Raw genomic sequence first — 18,716 nt, forward strand, 5'->3', positions numbered from 1 at the left:
GTTTGGGGAAAGGTTTAAATTACCTGTGCAGTGAGAGGAGCTGGGTCAGGCAGGCAGTCAAACCCTCTTTCCCAGCTTCAGGAGAGTTTCCACCTCAGGAATGACCTTGGCATCTGAGCCTGGATTCCACTGGTTAGAAAAAATAAATTCATGGGAGTTCATTAGCTGGATTCTCAGACAACAGACTGGTTTATGTCCAACAGGGGACATGCCAGTGTCTGTCACAGCCTTGAGAGTGTTCTGGGGAGCTTTATGTTCATGCAGCGCTGCCTGTTGTCTAATGCATAGCAGATGAGACTCTTAAAATTGTTAGAATACTTTTTCTTCGTAAGAACATTAAATTTTTCTAAAAATACCATGTTACTTTTTCCCCTTGTAGACAAAGACAGACATGTAAGTTCATTACACTTGTTTTGCATCATGACAGGTACATTTGTAAAAGTTCCTGTGACTGCTTTACTAATGCAAAAAGAATGTATGTGCGTATTTACACATTTAAAGACTGAGAATCTGTTTTCAGTACGTCATGGGAAACAGCGTTACAGACCTTTGCTGTTACCACAGAAAGACTAGCCCTAGAGCAATCTTTCAGGAATTAAGTACTCTTCTGTCCGTGGGTAGACATAGCTTGTTTTGTCATGCGGGAAGCATTGGTAGAAGATTTTACTGCTGAAATGTTTATTTGAACTTTTTCTACGAGGGTCTGCACTGAAAATTCATGCTGAACTCAGCAGTAATTAGAGAGACACTAGTATTTCTCTTACAAAGTCATCAGATCAATAGATGAAGGTTATATGTAGGATTATGGTTCTCATATTTACCATGTAAAAAGGTAGTACAGGGAGTAAATGATTCAGGAAAGTAGCAGGATAAAGAGAATATTCACATCTGCATGTATATTGGCAGCACCCAGAATGTGAGTTGTGATTATAACCAGTAGTCCTAGAGAAATCTCTTGATGGGCAATATGCTAAATGTTGGCTAAACTGAAACATTCATAGCTTCAGTAGGAGCCAGAACATAAAGCGCCCCCTCTCAGCCCCAATATTGTTTAGAAAAGAAAATCAAAATATATGCAGTTTCAAATAGAATTAAATTCTGATTATCTTCCCCAGTGCTTGTAAGTGTGGAAGCCTGGAGCAGCTGGGTGGCAGGATGCAATCCTGTTTGTCCTGTTTGATTAGGAGGATATACTTCAGCACAATAATATCTATTAGTGAGGTGTGCGAAAACAGAAATGAAAAAAAGAGCTGAAACTGATTGCAGTCTTTGTCAGCCTAAACTCTAAGGCACGAGGTCTTTCCTGGGAGGAGGTTATCAGACAGTGTAGTCATGGTCTAAGGGGTGCATATACCACTGTGATTTGTAAAAAGGATGTAGCAGAGGAACTTAAGAAATCTCGTATGCATATTTTAAAGCCATTTCTGCTAACTAAGAGCAAAGAGGAAGAATAGAAGGATATAAAAGTAATATAGAATAGAGTGTCCTTAATCCTTGATGAGCCTGTCTTATTGGTGATGCCAGAGTAGGTAGTAAAATAAATTGAATTTTAATGTTCTGATTCTTTCAGCCACTCTTCCTGCTCAAATCTTTAAGACATCACACTTTTAAATTCTTTCAGAAGGAAATTATTTCATGGTGGACCTGAAAACCATAACAAGCTCTTTTTAAGCATATATAAAGATGGTGAAATCTATATATATACTGAAATATTGTAAGGGTGTAATTAAATAATTGAGGGTGGAATTTCACTGTAGCTTTAATAGATGCTAGTCTTGTCCTTTTTTTTTTTTTTTAACTGTTTAACTTGCTAAAGGGGGAAGACATTTTAAAATTATTATTATAACATAATTAACTTTTAATTTAATGCCTGTATAAATAAGATACTTTATATATTATAGCTGCATTTTAGGTCTAAAATAGCGAACAGAGCAACATGATAATCTAAACTGAAACTATTTATATTCCTTTCAGATAATTACTTAGGAATTACTATTAATAGCTCTAACACAGTATTTCTACTCAACCAGTAGAAAATTCTGGATGTTTGAAAAGCAGCCCTGTTATGAAGTGAATGTGTTCTGACTGGGAAATGTTTAGTTTATATGCTGAAGATAGTATTTATTTGTTGGAGACACCCAGCACAAAGTAGGATTTTAAAGCTGGACTGGTTAGCTTGAAACATTGTTTGTACATTTGTTCTCTATCTGTTCCCTTTTATTTCACTTTTATGCTAAACATTCTTCTGGATCTTACTCCAAGTTACTATGTAAAAGGCATTCTGGTAGGGACTGCCAATTGCTATTTGGGTTACTTGTTACAACTACTTCAGATCCTTACAGCATTGAGGTAACTGGAGTATAAAAACAAAAGTGGCCCTTGAGCTAAAACATTATCTATCAAATGCTGGTTTGTATCTGAAAAAATTGTTATTTAAATAGAAGAATGTTTGAGTCAGTGCTCTTCATTTTAAAAGTGGTCTAAAGAAGAAGATGGTATGGTGTTCAAAATTTAAATATACATCTGCTGAAGAAGCAAGCTTTCTGCTTATTTCAGCTAAAGGGGAACTAGAAGGAAAATACTCTTGTTCCCTGTTTAAAAAGCATGGTTGCTCCTAGTTGACAAAGGAGATAGGAAAGCAAAGGAGAAAAAATGCCAATGTGTATGAGAGAATTGTCAATCTCTTATCAGCGTGCTGAGAGTATTCGTATAATTCCTGCAGCTTTTCTCTCTCCATATGAAATGTACATTAGAGAGTCTTTTATTGCCCATAGGAGCCTGCTGCTAATTAGCTTCTCCAGCTGCTCATCTTCTTAGGGACAGATTGAGAGACATCTGTGCCTCACTCCTGGGGCAGTGTTGCAGCAGGGGCAGAGCATGGCCCCGCTCTGCTCATCCGAGGGGATCTGAGAGGGGCAGAGCAGAGTGTGAGCATGCAGGGGGCTACTGCTGGGACAGACATGGGGATTTCCCCTTCTGCCTTGGACCCAAGGAAAGGGAACTGACTCATATTTGGAGCATGTGGGGTTTTTTTCTGAGAGGAGAATTTCCAATAGTTGTTTTTCACATTTATTTGGTTATTGACTCTGAAGTTTGAATTTAAATAATTTGTGAAAACTGTCTCAGCAGATTCCTTTAGGCTTTTACACTATGAAAATGATTTACTAAAATGAAATTTCCTCTGTTTGGAGGGTGGAAAGTATTTTGGAAAGACCCATGTGGTTGGGGATTTTTATTGATAAAGAACATTCAATGGGGCCGAACCCAGACCTCCGTACAGCAGCTTGTACGTTTAACAGCATCCCTAATCCACATCTTATATACCTTTATTCCATAATAAGTAGTTCTTCAATAATCACAACATCTGATACAGTAAAATTTTCATATCTTCCCTTCTTAAAATAATGAAATTTTTAGAGTATTTTTTTTTTACTTTTAAGGGAAAATAAATCAACACATTTCTGCAGTAGGACTGTTGAATAATTCTATATGTTTGATAAATTTAATTCATAGAAATTACTGTATGTGCTGTCTGCATGTGTGGTTCATTTCCTTGAGAATGGAGGCAGTAACATCAATCCCTCACTGGCGCAAGATGAACTGAAATTATTGATTCATTTGATTTAAAGTCGTGACCCTACTTTAACTCAGCTTGTTGGTTAGTACAGGCTAGGAAGTGGGCAGCCTGGGAGGTGGCAGGTCACACTTCTCAACAGCAGCACTTTGTGCATTTCTTCCTCCTTGCAGGATGTACAGACTTCGTTTTGTCCTGTAGCTTTCCACAGCTGCAACATTAGCTTTGCATAGATAATAATAATAAAGGATGAGTTTGAGGCTCTGCATGATTACTGAGTTCTTCAGACCTGTGATTCAGATGGGGTGTGTTCCCATGTAGCGTATTTTCTTGGCAAAATAACTACTGCTAAAAAGCACTTATTTATGTAAAATTGTTTTTAGATGTCAGAGGCCATGGAAGATAGATGGTTACTTTGATTTCTGCTGAGTTCTTCTGCTGTCAGATCCCAGACTTTTGAGTTGCATATAATGATGAAGACTTTGGTACCCAAAGTTCATAAACTTCATAAATTAGAGATAATGTAACCAGTACCACTTATGTATTTTATAAAACTTGTTAGATTACGCATAGGTATTGCACCTGCACGCACAAATGAAAGCAGAGCAACACTCTCGTGTTAAGTGCTCGGTCTCACAACTCAGGCATGAAATAATTACCTTGTTTTAAGTGTTCTTAGAGCCTTAGGGCTCCATTTCCAGTTACAACATTAATGATTTGCAGTGAATTTTAGGGCTGACAGCAGAGGAATCTTCTTTGGAGAGCTCTGTTGGGTGATTTAATTCAGAGCCTCCCCGGTACAGCAGGAATGGGTGGGGATGCGGTGCATCATTCCCCTTATGAAAAAGGTTTCTCTGAGCTTTTCAGGGCAGAGCTATTGCCACCTGCTGGAATCAGGAAAAAGCTCTGTTTAAAAAATACTGTTCCATCATCTATTTAAAACAACGAATGCAAGATCTCAAGTGTTATCTTGTTAGATTTCAGTTGTGGTGGCGAACAGCTGCTGGCAGTAGTTAAAATGTAATATTTGTGTCTGAATTGCAGTTACAGAAAATGAATGTCACAGTTCAGTACTTAGATGGAAAGTTAAGGTGGTCAAAATGTTATTGTTAGAACTTTTGAAAAAGAAACTTTGTATGTATGTCAATAATTAGAAATTAAACAGAGCAAGGAAGTGCTAAAAAGGCATGCTAATACTTGTAATATTGATCTCTATTTTCAACTCCTTGTCTGTATGTGTTTTTTTGTCTCAGATTCACTGAAAAAAAGCAAATTCAGAAAATTATTTCCCCCACCTCCTTCCTTTTGTTTCAGTAGAAATTTCCAGAGGATTGATACCTTATTCTCTCTTCAGTTCCCATTGAAATATGTGGTTGACTGAGACTTTAAGATATTAACAGCTCTATGGAAAACTGTTTCTGTGCAGTGGTGGTTTGGCTGGGAGGCACAGGGTCTGCTGCCTGGAATAAGCAATAAACTGTCTGCAAAGCTTCAACAGTGTGCCTACAGCCACAGAGCTGACCCAGGCTGTGCTGGAATTGTGTCACCACGCCCCGGCTGGGGTCTGAGTTTGGGGTTTGGGTGGGATTTGCTCTGTTTTTCTCCATTGAACTATAAAATCTTGCCATTCTTCACTAACTTCACATACCAGGTTTCAACATGAAAGTACAGTTTTTACAGTGTCTCTGTATGTCTAAGACTTTGGGGTAGTCAAAAGCAATACATTTTTTTCTCTTTATTGTTTTCTGAAGTGTTTGGAAGAATTCAGAAGAAAAAAAGATTGTAACATAGCACCTATTTCATTTGGAGGGTGAACTTCCAGTGAATATTTGTGCTGAGTTACCTTGATACTCAGGTATATCTTGTGCTGAGATTCCTTGATAAGTTGCAACAACGACCTTGATTTCTTTGGTCTTTAATTACCATGGTCTTAGAAATACTTTTGGCAATTGTAATTCAAGTGATGCTTTTGAGATGATGACATTCCTTTGACACTACCACTGGCACATGGTGAACAGCACAAGCATCAATAAAGGTTACTTGTAAGTTTAAGTAAGAATAGGAAGTCTGGATGGAATTTGTTTAAGTCAAGTTCAGATGCCTAAAATTGTGACCTTGAGCTGTCTTGTAATTCCTTGACTAATGGAGTAAAAACTGCTCTTTTTTATTCCTTTCCAGCTGGTCTTTGCCTGTGTTTTAGAGAACAGACTTTCTTATGCCATGCTAGCAGTTCTTGCATGCTGTTCTGTTAATATTTCTTCAATTAATACTAAAATATTGATACTTATTATTATTGAGCCCTACACTCAGCCCTTCCCACCAGTATTCATTGGAGCAATGTGTCTTTATATACCATATGAAAGAGGCATCTCCTGGGAGACTGATATTTCTGCAGTGATTAGACAGCTGGTTGATATTTCTGTTATAACCAAAAGAACTTTAGAAATTATAATTATTAAGAAAATGGAATGTAAATTCAGGTGAAAAAAGAAGAGATTAAACATCAGGTAGAGATTTATTTTATGGTAAGTCTGCATTAAATTCTAAAATGCTGCATTTGACATCATAATCTTCAGACCAGTTTGTTTCAGTAATTCTATCATTGAGTGTCAATGCTGCAAGGAAATACAATCAGAGAGACTAAATGCTTTTAAATCTGGAAAGAAAAGCTAGAAGTTCTCCCATTCTATTGCCCCAGTTCTGTCAGTAGTTTGACTACAGTCTGATGCTCCATCCATAAGCTCTCAAACGTTGTCAGAGCAGGGATGACCCAGAACTTCCACCAGAAACACTGGGAGCAGCAGAACAGCTGCAGTTCAGGGAAAGACCGGGAGCACTGAGATGCAGCGAGGGGTCTGCACACAAGTGAAATTGTTAATGAGCTAGCCTATCACAGATGTTCAATGCCAGTCTGTCTCTAACAAAAAGTACTTGAATCTCTGACATTTATAAGCATTTTTGTTCCAAAAGAGCTCCAACAGAATGAAGCCTGCCCGCCTGCAGGCAGGAGTACAGTGACCAAATCTGTCTGGTTTTTGCTGGAAAGCTTCGGGCAGCACAAGTTAGCTCCAGCAGCCCCCAAGGTGACTGATAGACACTTTCCAGTTAGAGCTCATCACTGAAATTTCCCAAAGGTTTGTCTTTCAGAAGAAATGGCCAAATCATTAATGAGCACTCCCTCCTTTCAGAGAAGTAGGGGAAGCAGGCAGTGACTGGATGAAGCCAGACTGAATGTACATGCTCGCTTGAAACTGATTGTTCCAAAGGTGAACTATTTCTGTATAACCACAGAAAAGCCACTAAACATTCTTAAAGCACATTCTGGGGTCACAGGGAGTCCACAAGCCTTTTTCAACCATGATGGCTGCCAGGAGGGAAATAATAGCTCATTCTGTTTCCAGAATGCCTCTGTGATGCCTTTTTGCTGGTTGTCATGCAGAGACAGCTTTGTGCTTATGTTTAAAATTGTGAGATGGCATCTACTTCACAAGCAGTAAAATATTCCCAAATGTCATTTCTTGCAAGGGTTCTCTGTGTGCCTGTGCCCTTGCTGTGGCATGAGATGTTTCTTTTCAGTTTGTGCTTGACTGCAGTGAACACAATTAGATGGAGCTTTTGTGGCAGCCACCAAGGTGGTGGGAGCAGGAGTTCTCATGTCCCACTGGCCACCCTGTGTGCAAGTCACATCACTGAGCCACAGCCCCATCACACACATCACGTCTCCATCAGGACCAGTACATGAATACATGAGTATAAAAATGTAGCACCCAAATTGTGGGTCTTTAGCACATCATGACATTTTTTCCACTCCATCTGGTAGAATGCAGTGGGTTTCTTACATTTTTTGATATTACTGTCATACTCAAATACCTACTGATCATGACAAAGGCTTCAAAGTGTTTGGTAGTATCATCTCCATCATATTTACTCAAATTTCAAAACATTCTTTGCTGATCTGCACCTTGGTGAAATTCTTCAAGAGTTGGTAATACCCGAAAGAAAGAAACAGTGAGAACTGCAGCATTTAAATGAAATTTTTCAGTTTGAGAATTAGGACTGAACTAGACTGTTTCTTTGTCTCTTACTGGATCTTGCTTTTTGTAAGGATTGGCTGAGACACTTTAAAAACAGCACTGGAATCTGGGAGGCTTCATGACTTGCTGAGGGCACTCTGCTGGAGCCCACCTCTTTATAAAGTATTTATAAAGTGGTTGGGGTTCTCATGCACATCGGTAATTTGGAAGCTGCAAGAAATAGTAAAACTTGTCTTGAAAGAGAATAAAAGATTTAGAGTTAGTAAAGTTGTTTGAGGACATGACTAAATAAAAATTTTTTGGAGAGAGGTGAAATCTCAGTGAACCACTGGGCACAATTGCTTGTAGAGCCACAAACCTTAGCAACAGGATATGCTGAAGGGACAAACCTAAGATTTATATGCACACTAAGAATATTTCAATAAGAACTGTCAGACAGTTTAGTGGTTGTGAAACACTCCATGGTTATTTTACATTTTTGAAATCAGTGTATTCTACAGATGAAAGAGCAGGAAAAGTTACTGAAGGTCTTAGTCTTTAAAGTACACAGATGTAAGTTGTCAGTAAACCACTGGAGCGTGCCCTTGACAGGGAAAAAGGGCAGAAATCTTATATTGCCTGCTGTTTCCTTCTGACCCTTACCTGAAATGGTTCACTCTTTCATTGTTGCTTTCTCATACTTTTTAAGCTTGTAAACACACAGAATTATGTTTGAAGTTGCAAAAATATTTTCTTGTGTCTTCTCATGAAACTATTTCACAGCTGTGGGCTCTGTTGCTCCTTTAATGTTACCTTGCTGTAACTTTAACCTTGTATGATGTCAAATTCCAGTGAAACTTTCTCTGATGTTTTTGAGAAATATTTTCTGCCACCAAATACTAGCATATTAAGCTGCTGAGTCATACTTCAATTTGAGAAAAAATTCTTCAGAATATATATTTTAAAAACCCCACTATCTTTACAAAAAAAAAAAAGGCATCTTTAAACTATTTACTCAGCTTTAGGAAGAATCTCTCCAGAAATAACTACCAGATTGTACTGTTGTTTGTTTATTGTATACACTGTTATTTTATTCTCCATCTTGTAATTATCACTCACTGCTGTTGGTATCACTGAATTTTTCAGTTATAAACCTTAAAGTTGTCTTCTGGGAGTACATAATAAACACATTTTTGTCATGCCTTCTTAACTGGAGAATACTAATTTTTACAGCTAATATTTCAACCTGTCAACCCCTTAGCTGGTGTTGACCAAGTTGTTTTCTGCCAGCTGTTTGTTGAGTGTACTCTTAGACTTGGATATAAATGGATATAGATGGGATCTCTGTGCACTCAGTTTGTGCAGTAATATATTTAGATATTTGAAGATTTTATTTAAATTATTTTATTAGGTGCTAGTTTTGTTTTTATATATATATATATAAATATTTTAAAATCCTTTTCCAGAAAACAGTGCAAAAACAGCTTTTTATCTTTTTTTTAACAAAATCAAGACACAATATATATGAACTTTCTGCTCCTTTTTTTTTTTCTGTTATCTGTTTCATGTCTTTGTTGAAAATTGGTGCAGTTTGGAAGCATTTTACCAAAAAAAAATGAAAGAAAGAAGCCACATTCCTTCTTTTGTTTTCCCTCAGCTGAACAGCTGACTTTGTACTTGAAAGTGTCCAACATTGAAACACAAAATACCATATTTTGAAACTGTGACCTGTTATCTAGTGATTGAAGTAGTTAAAATGATGATAGGCAGAAATGCATGAAGGACAGTGACATTCAGCTAAGATGCTTATGCTCAAAACTAATTAAGATTTTGCATTTTGATCAGGTTTTAATTTGAATTTTCCCCATTAAAATTCTGTACCTTAGACTACTAGGTATTTGTTAAGTTGATTATGTTCCATAGTTGTATGACCTCTCACAAGTTCATGTGCTATTAATATAATATTTGAATTATTTATGATTATGAAATCATGCAGTTTAATTATTACTAGTTAATTTTAATTTGTACTGGGGTAAACCAAGTGTGTCCAGTCAGAATCAGAATTAGGACTAGGATAGGACACTGTAGAGCACAGGGACATCAGATGTTTCCTGATACTTTATTAGCATCTGATACTTTGGAAGAGTAGGAGAAAGCTTGGAAAGAAACATAAGTCAATCTCTGTGTAGTGGGATCAAGCTGATTGTGTCTCCTGTAACAAAAACCTGGTATATACTTATTTCTGCTCCCAGTTTTTGAGTGTGCTGTCAGGTGCTGTGAGGTCTGAAATGGTTGGGCTTTAACATTGGGTATAAACATTATTCTTCATTTTCCTGGTTTGAGTCCATTTCTCAAGGAAAGGAGTGCACAGAAGATGATGGAGAAGCCTGATGGACAGAGTTCTGGCAGTAACTGAGATTTCTCTCTCTCCTCTCCTGGTAGATATAATGAAGAATGAAGCTTGAAACACTTGGGGTGTGACAGTGGAGTGGGGAATTGTAGCTGACAGCTTGGAGGTAGCCACGAGGACTTGGAAGGTGCCTGTACAGGATAAAAGAAGTCTAAGGCAAATCCCAAACTGAACATCTTTCATTGAGAGATCAGAGTTATCCAATCCCACTGAACATGCTTGCTCAGCCCCACAGCTCAGGAGTGTCCAGCTGGCACTGTCAGGCAGTTGAGCTTCTTCCTGTGGCAGCAGATGCAACAACTGTGTTGCCCACACTTCAGAATCCACTAATAGGTGGCTACAAAAGTACTGAAATGTCCAGATCAGCAAACAGCTAAGAACCCCTTTGATGTGATTGATTTTGGAGAACTATTTGTCATGAGAAAAAATTGCTCCTGTTTCCAGTCTGTTGCTTAGTCTATTCAGACTGAATAACAGCTCCAGCAATGTATTTTTTGGGCAAATTCAGATACAGTTGCAAAGCTGAAATTTCTCAGCTTGGGAAACTGAAAGTGTTTGAATTCAAATCTAAAGATTTTTTGTTAAATAAATAATAATACAGAAAAATTATGGTAATCTGTGATCAAGTGGCCAGGACAGAGGTGAATCAGAACAGTGTGCTAAGCCTCTTGCAGGTATGTGTTCTGACATGACTGGGAATCATGGAATCATTTAGATTGGAAAAGATCCTTAAGATCATCAAGTCTGTAGGTATAATGGATGGATCCTGTAGCAGGGGGGGTCGGTGTGATAAAGGCTTTCTCCGTCATGTGCAGCTGCACCAGTCATCTCCTGAGGTGCAATTTGCTTTCTTTGCTGTGAACTAAACTATTTTTCCAAGTTTTTGAAGCATATGCTAGTATTTTAAAAACTCTTCTCCAGTCATAGCAAAAGGCTTCAATAAGTGCCCCTAAACTCTGCTTGTATTTTATGCAATGCAGGTTAAGCAATGTGTAGCTGAATTCCATGAAGTTTTATGGCAATCGTTTTTCAATGCTGCATCTGTTCTTTTCTGGTTGTCTGGGGTTTTGGTTTTTGGGGGGGGTTTTTTGGTTTTGTTTTTTCAGTTGTTGTCATCTGGTGTAAGAAACTTCATCTGCATATTTTTAGGCAACATCTGGTTTAATGGATGAATTATTTCTCTGTGTGAACTATAAAGTCAAAGTGATAAATGCAAACTTCTCCAGAGAAGTGTGGAGCTCCTGAGGCATGGATGACAGTGGCTAGGGAACTGTGAGAAAGCTTAGGAATTATTGATTCAGACATTAGTCAGGTCTAAAGTAATCTGTTCACCTTCAGGTCAAGAGTTGCAGTTCACGTGATACTTCAGACATCATCTTACCATGTGTACAAAAAAGGAGCAAGGATTTTTCTTTAAATCAGAATATGCTGATTTACAGTGAAACTATACCTCATGATTTAATAGGTTTCTATGGGTTGTGCAAATGTAACTATTTTGGATGTACATGGGTGGGTTTGAGAGACCACTTGATGGACAGGGTAGAGGTGGTTTCCGAAGGTCTCCTTAGTTACGTGTCTGACTGCCACCAAGTTATTATACAGTTCATCTGGTACCATGCTAAATTCTGCCCTCTAACATAGCTGGGGGTTTGTTCAGACAACTAAATACCTTTAGCAGTAGAAGATGGGCTTGAACTTATGAGAACTAACCCAAATGTTGAGGTCTAGATTCTTCTACAGGATGAGTAATTGCTTGTGGATAAATAATCTTAGTTGTTCCCAAGCATCATCCATAAAAACCTTCCTCCGTCCAAACGGCAGCTACTCTAAATTGTCTCTTTTGTCCTCTGTCCTTTCCATGACAGACTTCAGATGAAAACATGAGTCAATAAACTTGGCATAAATTTATATTGTTCAGTGGATTGCCATGATAAAAAAGTCAGCACTCTACACAGGAGACTTTAAAAATCTTTTTAAAGGAGATTTTTAGTAAATCAAATATATTTGTGTTACACTCGAGACTTAAATTGGCAAATTGTAGATTACCATCATCCTGATAACCCAGGCACAAAAGTCTGGCATAAGAGCAGTCCTTAAGTAGTTTTACTTGCATTAGAGCAAAGAAGTGGGGGATTCGTGAAACTGTGAATTAGCTATAAAATCTTTCTGTGCCATCAGCACCTGATGTCAAAGTTTATCTCAGAGCAGATTGTATAAATTTGAAATATGCTTGTTCTAACAAGCATTTTACAGAGATGGACAATCACATTAGCAATTTTCTTCAGAAGTAATTTCCTTTGCCTGACTTGATTTGAATTTTGACCTTTTAAGACTTTTGATCTAAATCCATTTAAGATGCTTCTGAAGGGCTTAAAAGACAATGAGAAGTCAGAAGCTTTCTTATTAAAAATATATGAACTGTTCAGAATGAAACAATTAATTCCTGCAAAACCCATATCTTTAGGTCTAGACAGTCTTCACTCTACAGCAAAGCAAAAATTAATGGAAATTTGAGGAGAAAATCAAATTGGTCTCTGTCTTGTACCTGTGCTATGTCTTTCCCAGCCATTTCCCACACTGGGGAAATGTTGCACTTCAGAATTATTGTAAAGCCAAAATGGCTCGAGTATTAGGAAAATTTACATTGATTATCAAGGAAATAGTTTTATCCTGTTTCATCCTCCTGTTATTTGCAATATTTTAGACCCCCCACACCGGCTCTTTTCTTACCTTCTTTTATGTGCCATATGAAGGTAATTTAAGGAGATGGGGAGCAGAGCTTTAGTTCTTTTGAGCTTCAGACCATATCTGATAGAGGATGGATTCTGTGATTTTGAAACTGAGCATATAATGCTTGTAATTTGAAAATTTTCTGCTCTTCTCTCTTATTTCCAGTCAGTTTAATTTTTTGCATCAAGTGTTGGTAGGTCAGGCTTTCACTGATTAGAACTGATGTGCATTTTAAGTAGCCTGTAGAAAACACCTAGCCAAAGAAATTCACAGTAAGGGCTTTTTCAGTGTAGCACTTTCGTGGTTTTGGTTTGGCAGTAATTTCAGAGGCTGTGATGTGGTGTGTCTTCACTGGTTGTACTGATGTGACTGTTACCCAGCATACTGGTACACACAAACCCTTTGCACTGGTACCTGACTGCATGATTTGTATCACAGGGAATTGCCTGGATGGTCACTCAAAGTGTTGCAGTCAACAACTTAACGACCAACTACACACCAGTGACATTCCTCAGGGGTTAGTACTGGAACGGGTCCTGTTTCAGGTCTTTGTTGACAACATGGACAGAGGGATTGAGTACACGCTCAGGGAGTTTGCAGACAACACCAATCTCTGTGCTGCTGTCAACATGCTGGAGGGAAGGGATGCCAGAGGGGTCTGGACAGGATTGAGAGATTGCCCCATGTGAACCTCAGAGAATCATAGAATCATCGAGGTTGGAAGAGACCTTTAAGATCATCAAGTCCGACCATCAGCCCAGCACTACCACTGTAACCACTAAAGCACGTCACCCAGCGCCAGACCCAGACACCTCTTAAACACCTCCAGGGATGGTGACTCCAGCACTCTCTGGGCAACCTATTCCAGTGCCTGACCACCCTAAAAAAAATAACCTGAATCTCCCCTGTCTCAGCTTAAGGCCATTTCCTCTGGTCCTCTCACTTCAGGCGCTGCGAAGAGACCGGCCTTTGCCTAACTACAATGTCCTTTTTGGTAGTTGCAGACAGCGATGAGATGCCCCCTGACTCTCCTCGAGACCAGCTCCCTCAGCCATTACTCACAAGATTTGTTTCCTAAACCTTTCACGAGCCTTGCTGCCTTTTGCTGGACATGCTCCAGCACCTCAATGTCCTTTTTAAAGTGACGAGCCCAGAACTGAACACAGGATTCGAGGTGCAGCCTCACCAGTGCTGATTACAGTGGGATGATCACTGCCCTGGTGCTGCTGGCCACAATATTCTTGCTACAAGGCAAGATGCCACTGGCCTTCTTGGCCTCCTGGGCACACCCTGGTTTATATTGAGCCCACTGTCGACCAGCACACCCCAATCTCTTTCTGCCAAACTGCTCTCGAGCCACTCCTGCCCCAGCCTGTGGCACTGCATAGGGCTGCTGGGACACACGTGCAGGACCCAGCACTTCGCCTTATTGAACCTTCTGCAATTTTGTCCAGGTCTCTTTCCGGAGCTTTCCTAAACTCAAGTAGATCAAGTCTCCCACCCAACTTTGGAAATTTACTGAGGGTGCACTCAGTTCCCACATTCAGGTCATCAATAGGGATGTTAAACAGGACTGGCCCAAAGCTAAGCCCTGAGGAACACTACTAGGGCTTGACTGCCAACTGGATTTAGCTCCACTGACCACAACTCTCTGGGCCTGGCCATCCAAGCAGTTTTTTACCCATTGAAGGGTCCACCCATCCAAGCCACAAGCAGCAAGTTTTTTGAGGATGCTCTCGGAGATGTGTCAAACACTTTACTGAAGTCTAGATAGACACATCCATAGCTTTTCCCTCACCTACTAAGTGGGTCACTTTGTCCCACTTTGTGACCACTTGGTCACTTATCAGGTTGATGAAGCAGGACCTGCCTTTCATAAATTCATGCTAACTGGCTTGATCCCCTCTTTGTCTTGCATGTGCCATGTAATGGCACTGAGGATGATCTTTTCCATAACCTTACCTAGAACTGAGGTTAGGCTGACAGATCTGTAGTTCCCTGGATCATCCTTCCAACTCTTCTTAAAGATGAGCATTACATTTGCTAATTTCTAGTCAGCTGGAACTTCGTCAGTTTGCCAGGACTGCCGATAGATAAAATTCATCATCTTAAAATTCAACGAGGCCAAGTGCAAGTCCTGCACCTGACCCAGACAATGTCAAGCACAAACACAGGCCTGGCATAGAATGGGTCAAGGGCAGCCCTAGAGAGAAGGATTTGTGGGTGTTGATTCACGAGAAGCTCAACATGACTTGGCAGTGTGCATTTGCAGCCCAGAAACCTGGTCATGCCCTGGACTCTGTCCAGGTTGTGTGTGACCAGCAGGCTGAGGGAGGTGATTCTTCCCTTCTGCTCCACTTTCATGAGACCTTGTCTGGGGTCTGGGTCCCCCAACACAAGAAATACATGGATTTGCTGGAGTGATTTCAGAGGAGAACACAATGATCATCAGAGGGCTGAAGCATCTCTTCTATGAAGACAGGTTGAGAGAGTTGGAGTTGTTCAGCCTGGACAAAAGAAGGCTCCAGGGAGACCCTACACAGGTTTCCAGTATGGAGAGGGACTTTTTATAAGGGCAGGTAGTGATAGGGCAAGGGAGAGTGGCTGTAAGCTGAAGGAGGGTGGGTTTAGATTAGGTGTTGGAAGGAAATGCTTTGCTATGAGGGTGGTGAGGCACTGGAACAGGTTGTCCAGAGAAGCTGTGGGTGCCCCATCCCTGGAAGTGTTCAGGGCCAGTTTAGATAGGGCTCTGAGTAACCTGGGATAGTGAAAGGTGTCCCTGTGCGTGGAAGGCGGGGGTTGGAACTTGATGATCTTTAAGGTCCCTTTCAGCACACACCATTCTATGATTCTTTGGTTTTCTTCTGTGTTTCAGCTTATGAAGCAATGGGTAGCTGCTGCTCTGCTTCTATCACATATGGTCCCTTCATGCAGGACAAAATTCAGAATTTTGTCTGATAATACACTGTATACTAATTATATATATATGTTCTTCAGCAAAATAATAGGTCTTATAGAAATAGGGGTATAGCAGTAGAATTAACACAGTACTAGAGCTTGAACAAATCTCCAGCCTTGAAGGAGTGTTATTTTTTTAACATTCCCAGCACTGCAAGATGCCAGCAAATGCAGATGTCTTTGCCTTTATTCTGTGTACCATGCTGGTTTACAACTAAAGGATAAGCAAAGCACAGTTTATTACTGCCAGGTTTCTACGAAATCTAGTCTCGAGTGCTGTTTTTCCCATTTCATTGCACTGAATCTGCTTTTTTGCAACAAAATTTCCTCTCAGTTAGGGGCAGACAGCAGAGAATAGATGAGTGGCCTCAGTCACAGGAGGCTTTGGAGACATCTGGTTTTCCCTTGTATCATTTGTGTTCCACTCTGTCAAAAGTAGGACACAACTGGGGAAAGATGGCAGGAGAAGGAAACATGCTGACCTGCCTGCAGTTGTGTCTGTATGAATCAGCATGGTAGCTTGTGCTCATGGAGAAGGATGCAGGATAATAAACCAAGTATGTCTTTGTTTACAGTTTTGTTTCAGAGAAAGCATGAGGCCTTCTCTACAGAGCTGCCAATCTGGCTGGGCAGAATGGAGAAATTCATCTCAGCATCAAGATGCTTAAAAGTGCTCATCAGCTTGTATTCATTACAAACACCTGCAAATGAAATTTGAGTAACAGCAAAAGAAGCAAAAGTGATGATGTTAAAGCAGTGTGAAGCTGAGCACTCCTATGTTCTTGCAGTGGGGCAGTCTGTATCCAGGCACAAAGGACGTGTCTTTGAGAGGGGTGTTCAGCTGACCTGTTTTCTACGTGTTTTGCACCTCAAGAGTGAAAATGAATCAATGTCGTGGATGAGATGGCCTTTCCAGGCGAACTTGGCCAGGCAGAGCTGTGGAAGTGTGGAAAGGTGCACACCAGCACTGGCTGCATTGCAGCCCCACATTAAGGGCTCAGCATTTCTCCACTTGATCAGGTGCTGCTCAAGTGCAAAGTAGAACTGCACATCTTACAGGTTACTGCCATTAAGGCAGCATTAGGGTTTTTCCAAGGTTTCAGATGTGCATTTTTCCAGTATTTGTAGGGTTAAACCCTCTCTTTTAAATGTTTTGGAACTTCGGATTTCCAGCTGTCCTGAAATTGCATTGGGACTTCACCATGATATCCTGGTTTAAGTGTTGTCCTTTCATCAATGATGACATAAGGAAGATTTTTGGCCCAGGAGCGGTGGTGGGTTGGTCATCAGTGCTTAGCACATTGCTGTTCTACTCTGAAGCATTGCAGGGTGGCTGTTGCTCCACAACTCATTGCCCACCTATTGCCCCTTCTAGGCATCTTCATTCTGGTTTCCCTATTGTCAAGAGGGTCATATCCTTCACATAAGTGCTCAACTGATCTGGAAATCATAACACAGGCAGATGTTCAGCTCTCTGTGATTTCTTCTTTGCAAGTAAATAATATTGTTTGCATATGAAAGAGTAGTGTCTGCTTAAGTCTTCTCTCCCAAGAGTATAGGGTTTTTCCTCTCTAGCAATTGATGTGGTGGCAGCTGAAAAGTTTCACTAGCTACATTTATGACTTGTTGTTCCTTTAAACAAATGTTAATTTAAAAAAAAAATTATAACAAAAACTGAAGTTGTCAGTATCCCTTTTAAAAATGTTATATTGTGGCAGTCAGAGGGAAATAATCTGATCTTATACCTATTCCTTGAAATATGGAATTTCCACATGGTCCTTGGAATAGAGACATATTTTCTTTCAGTAGTTAATTACAAGTGCTACCTTCTTTTAAACTATTTCACTGTGTAGGAAGGAAAATACACACCTCTTTTCTTCATAACTTCACTTAACCCTGGCACACTCCACAGACACTGCTGATTACACCTGAAGTGTGCAGCATGTAGTTGGTTCATCAGTAATGCAAGGCCTAATTTTCACCTGACCTTAAATCTTTGTGTGCAGCATCTTTAGCAGAAGTCCTGCTCCTGCAGCTAGTTTTGCACTGTGTGATATTCCTGTGAATTGGTCTTGTTGGCTTTGGTATTTCCACTTGTGTAGTAAAGACTGGTTGTTTGAAGATCTGTAAATACAAAGCAAGAGTTTAAATTTGTGAATGTTGTGCTGATTACTCTTCCTAAGACCAGTCTTGAGAAAAAAAAACACGTTTCTGAGTGTAGAACTTTGCTCAAAGATCTTGATAAGTTAACAGGGATTAAGTTTTTTTATCTTACTTGTACATTGGCCAGCTTTTATTAAGACATTACTTGCCATGTTTATATTGCAATGTCAACTATTGCCTTGAATATTCCTGAATAAAAAGTGTTTTTGTTGATTTTCAGGTGTTCAAATGAAACTGTATTCAAAAAGGAAGATTTGTTTTGGGCATACAACTTCTGCCCCACTCCGTACTCTTGGACAGCACTTCTAGGCCTTATCTTGTATTTGGTTTTCTTTGCACCTGGTAAGAAAATACTTGTTTAAAATGTCAAATAGTGAGGCTACATGTTACTTTTTTTTTGAGTCCAGCCATTAAAGTCAGATTGATCTTTTTTTTCCTAATTCATAGGGATGGGTCCTATGCCCTGGACTGTCAATTCTGAAATTTATCCACTTTGGGCTAGAAGTACAGGAAACGCGTGTTCTTCTGGAGTCAACTGGGTTTTCAATGTGCTCGTGTCACTGACATTTCTGCATACAGCTGAGTATCTGACATACTATGGTGAGTAACAGTACGTGTCCATATGTGCAGTACTGCCATTGGCACAGAGATTTTCTCTGGATTCTGGGTCTCTCCAGTGGTTGTGCTATGAAGTGTCAAAGCCATGTTCTCAAACCACTGAGGTTTAAAGACTAGAGATCTGATGCAACCCACTTGGATCACAGAGTTTGGTCCAGATTTCGTAACAGACATTTCTTTCTGTCCTTAACTGAGAATCTAGACAGTTGATTAAAACAGAAGAGCTGGGAAAAAAACCACTTTTGACTTA

General features: G+C 39.7%; 1 protein-coding gene across 2 annotated transcripts in view; it reads left to right on the plus strand.

Moving 5' to 3' along the window:
• Positions 1-18,716, plus strand: part of SLC2A13 (solute carrier family 2 member 13) — a 153,658-nt gene that overhangs the window by 128,833 nt on the left and 6,109 nt on the right. For both annotated transcript variants that reach the window (XM_068995095.1, XM_068995088.1), the window contains exons 8-9: positions 18,069-18,190; positions 18,296-18,448. In XM_068995095.1, the coding sequence (XP_068851196.1) occupies positions 18,069-18,190; positions 18,296-18,448 (275 nt within the window). The remainder of the gene's footprint in view (positions 1-18,068; positions 18,191-18,295; positions 18,449-18,716) is intronic.

This window comes from Aphelocoma coerulescens, chromosome 1A (genome assembly GCF_041296385.1).
Source record: "Aphelocoma coerulescens isolate FSJ_1873_10779 chromosome 1A, UR_Acoe_1.0, whole genome shotgun sequence".
In the NCBI taxonomy this organism is placed as follows: domain Eukaryota; kingdom Metazoa; phylum Chordata; class Aves; order Passeriformes; family Corvidae; genus Aphelocoma; species Aphelocoma coerulescens.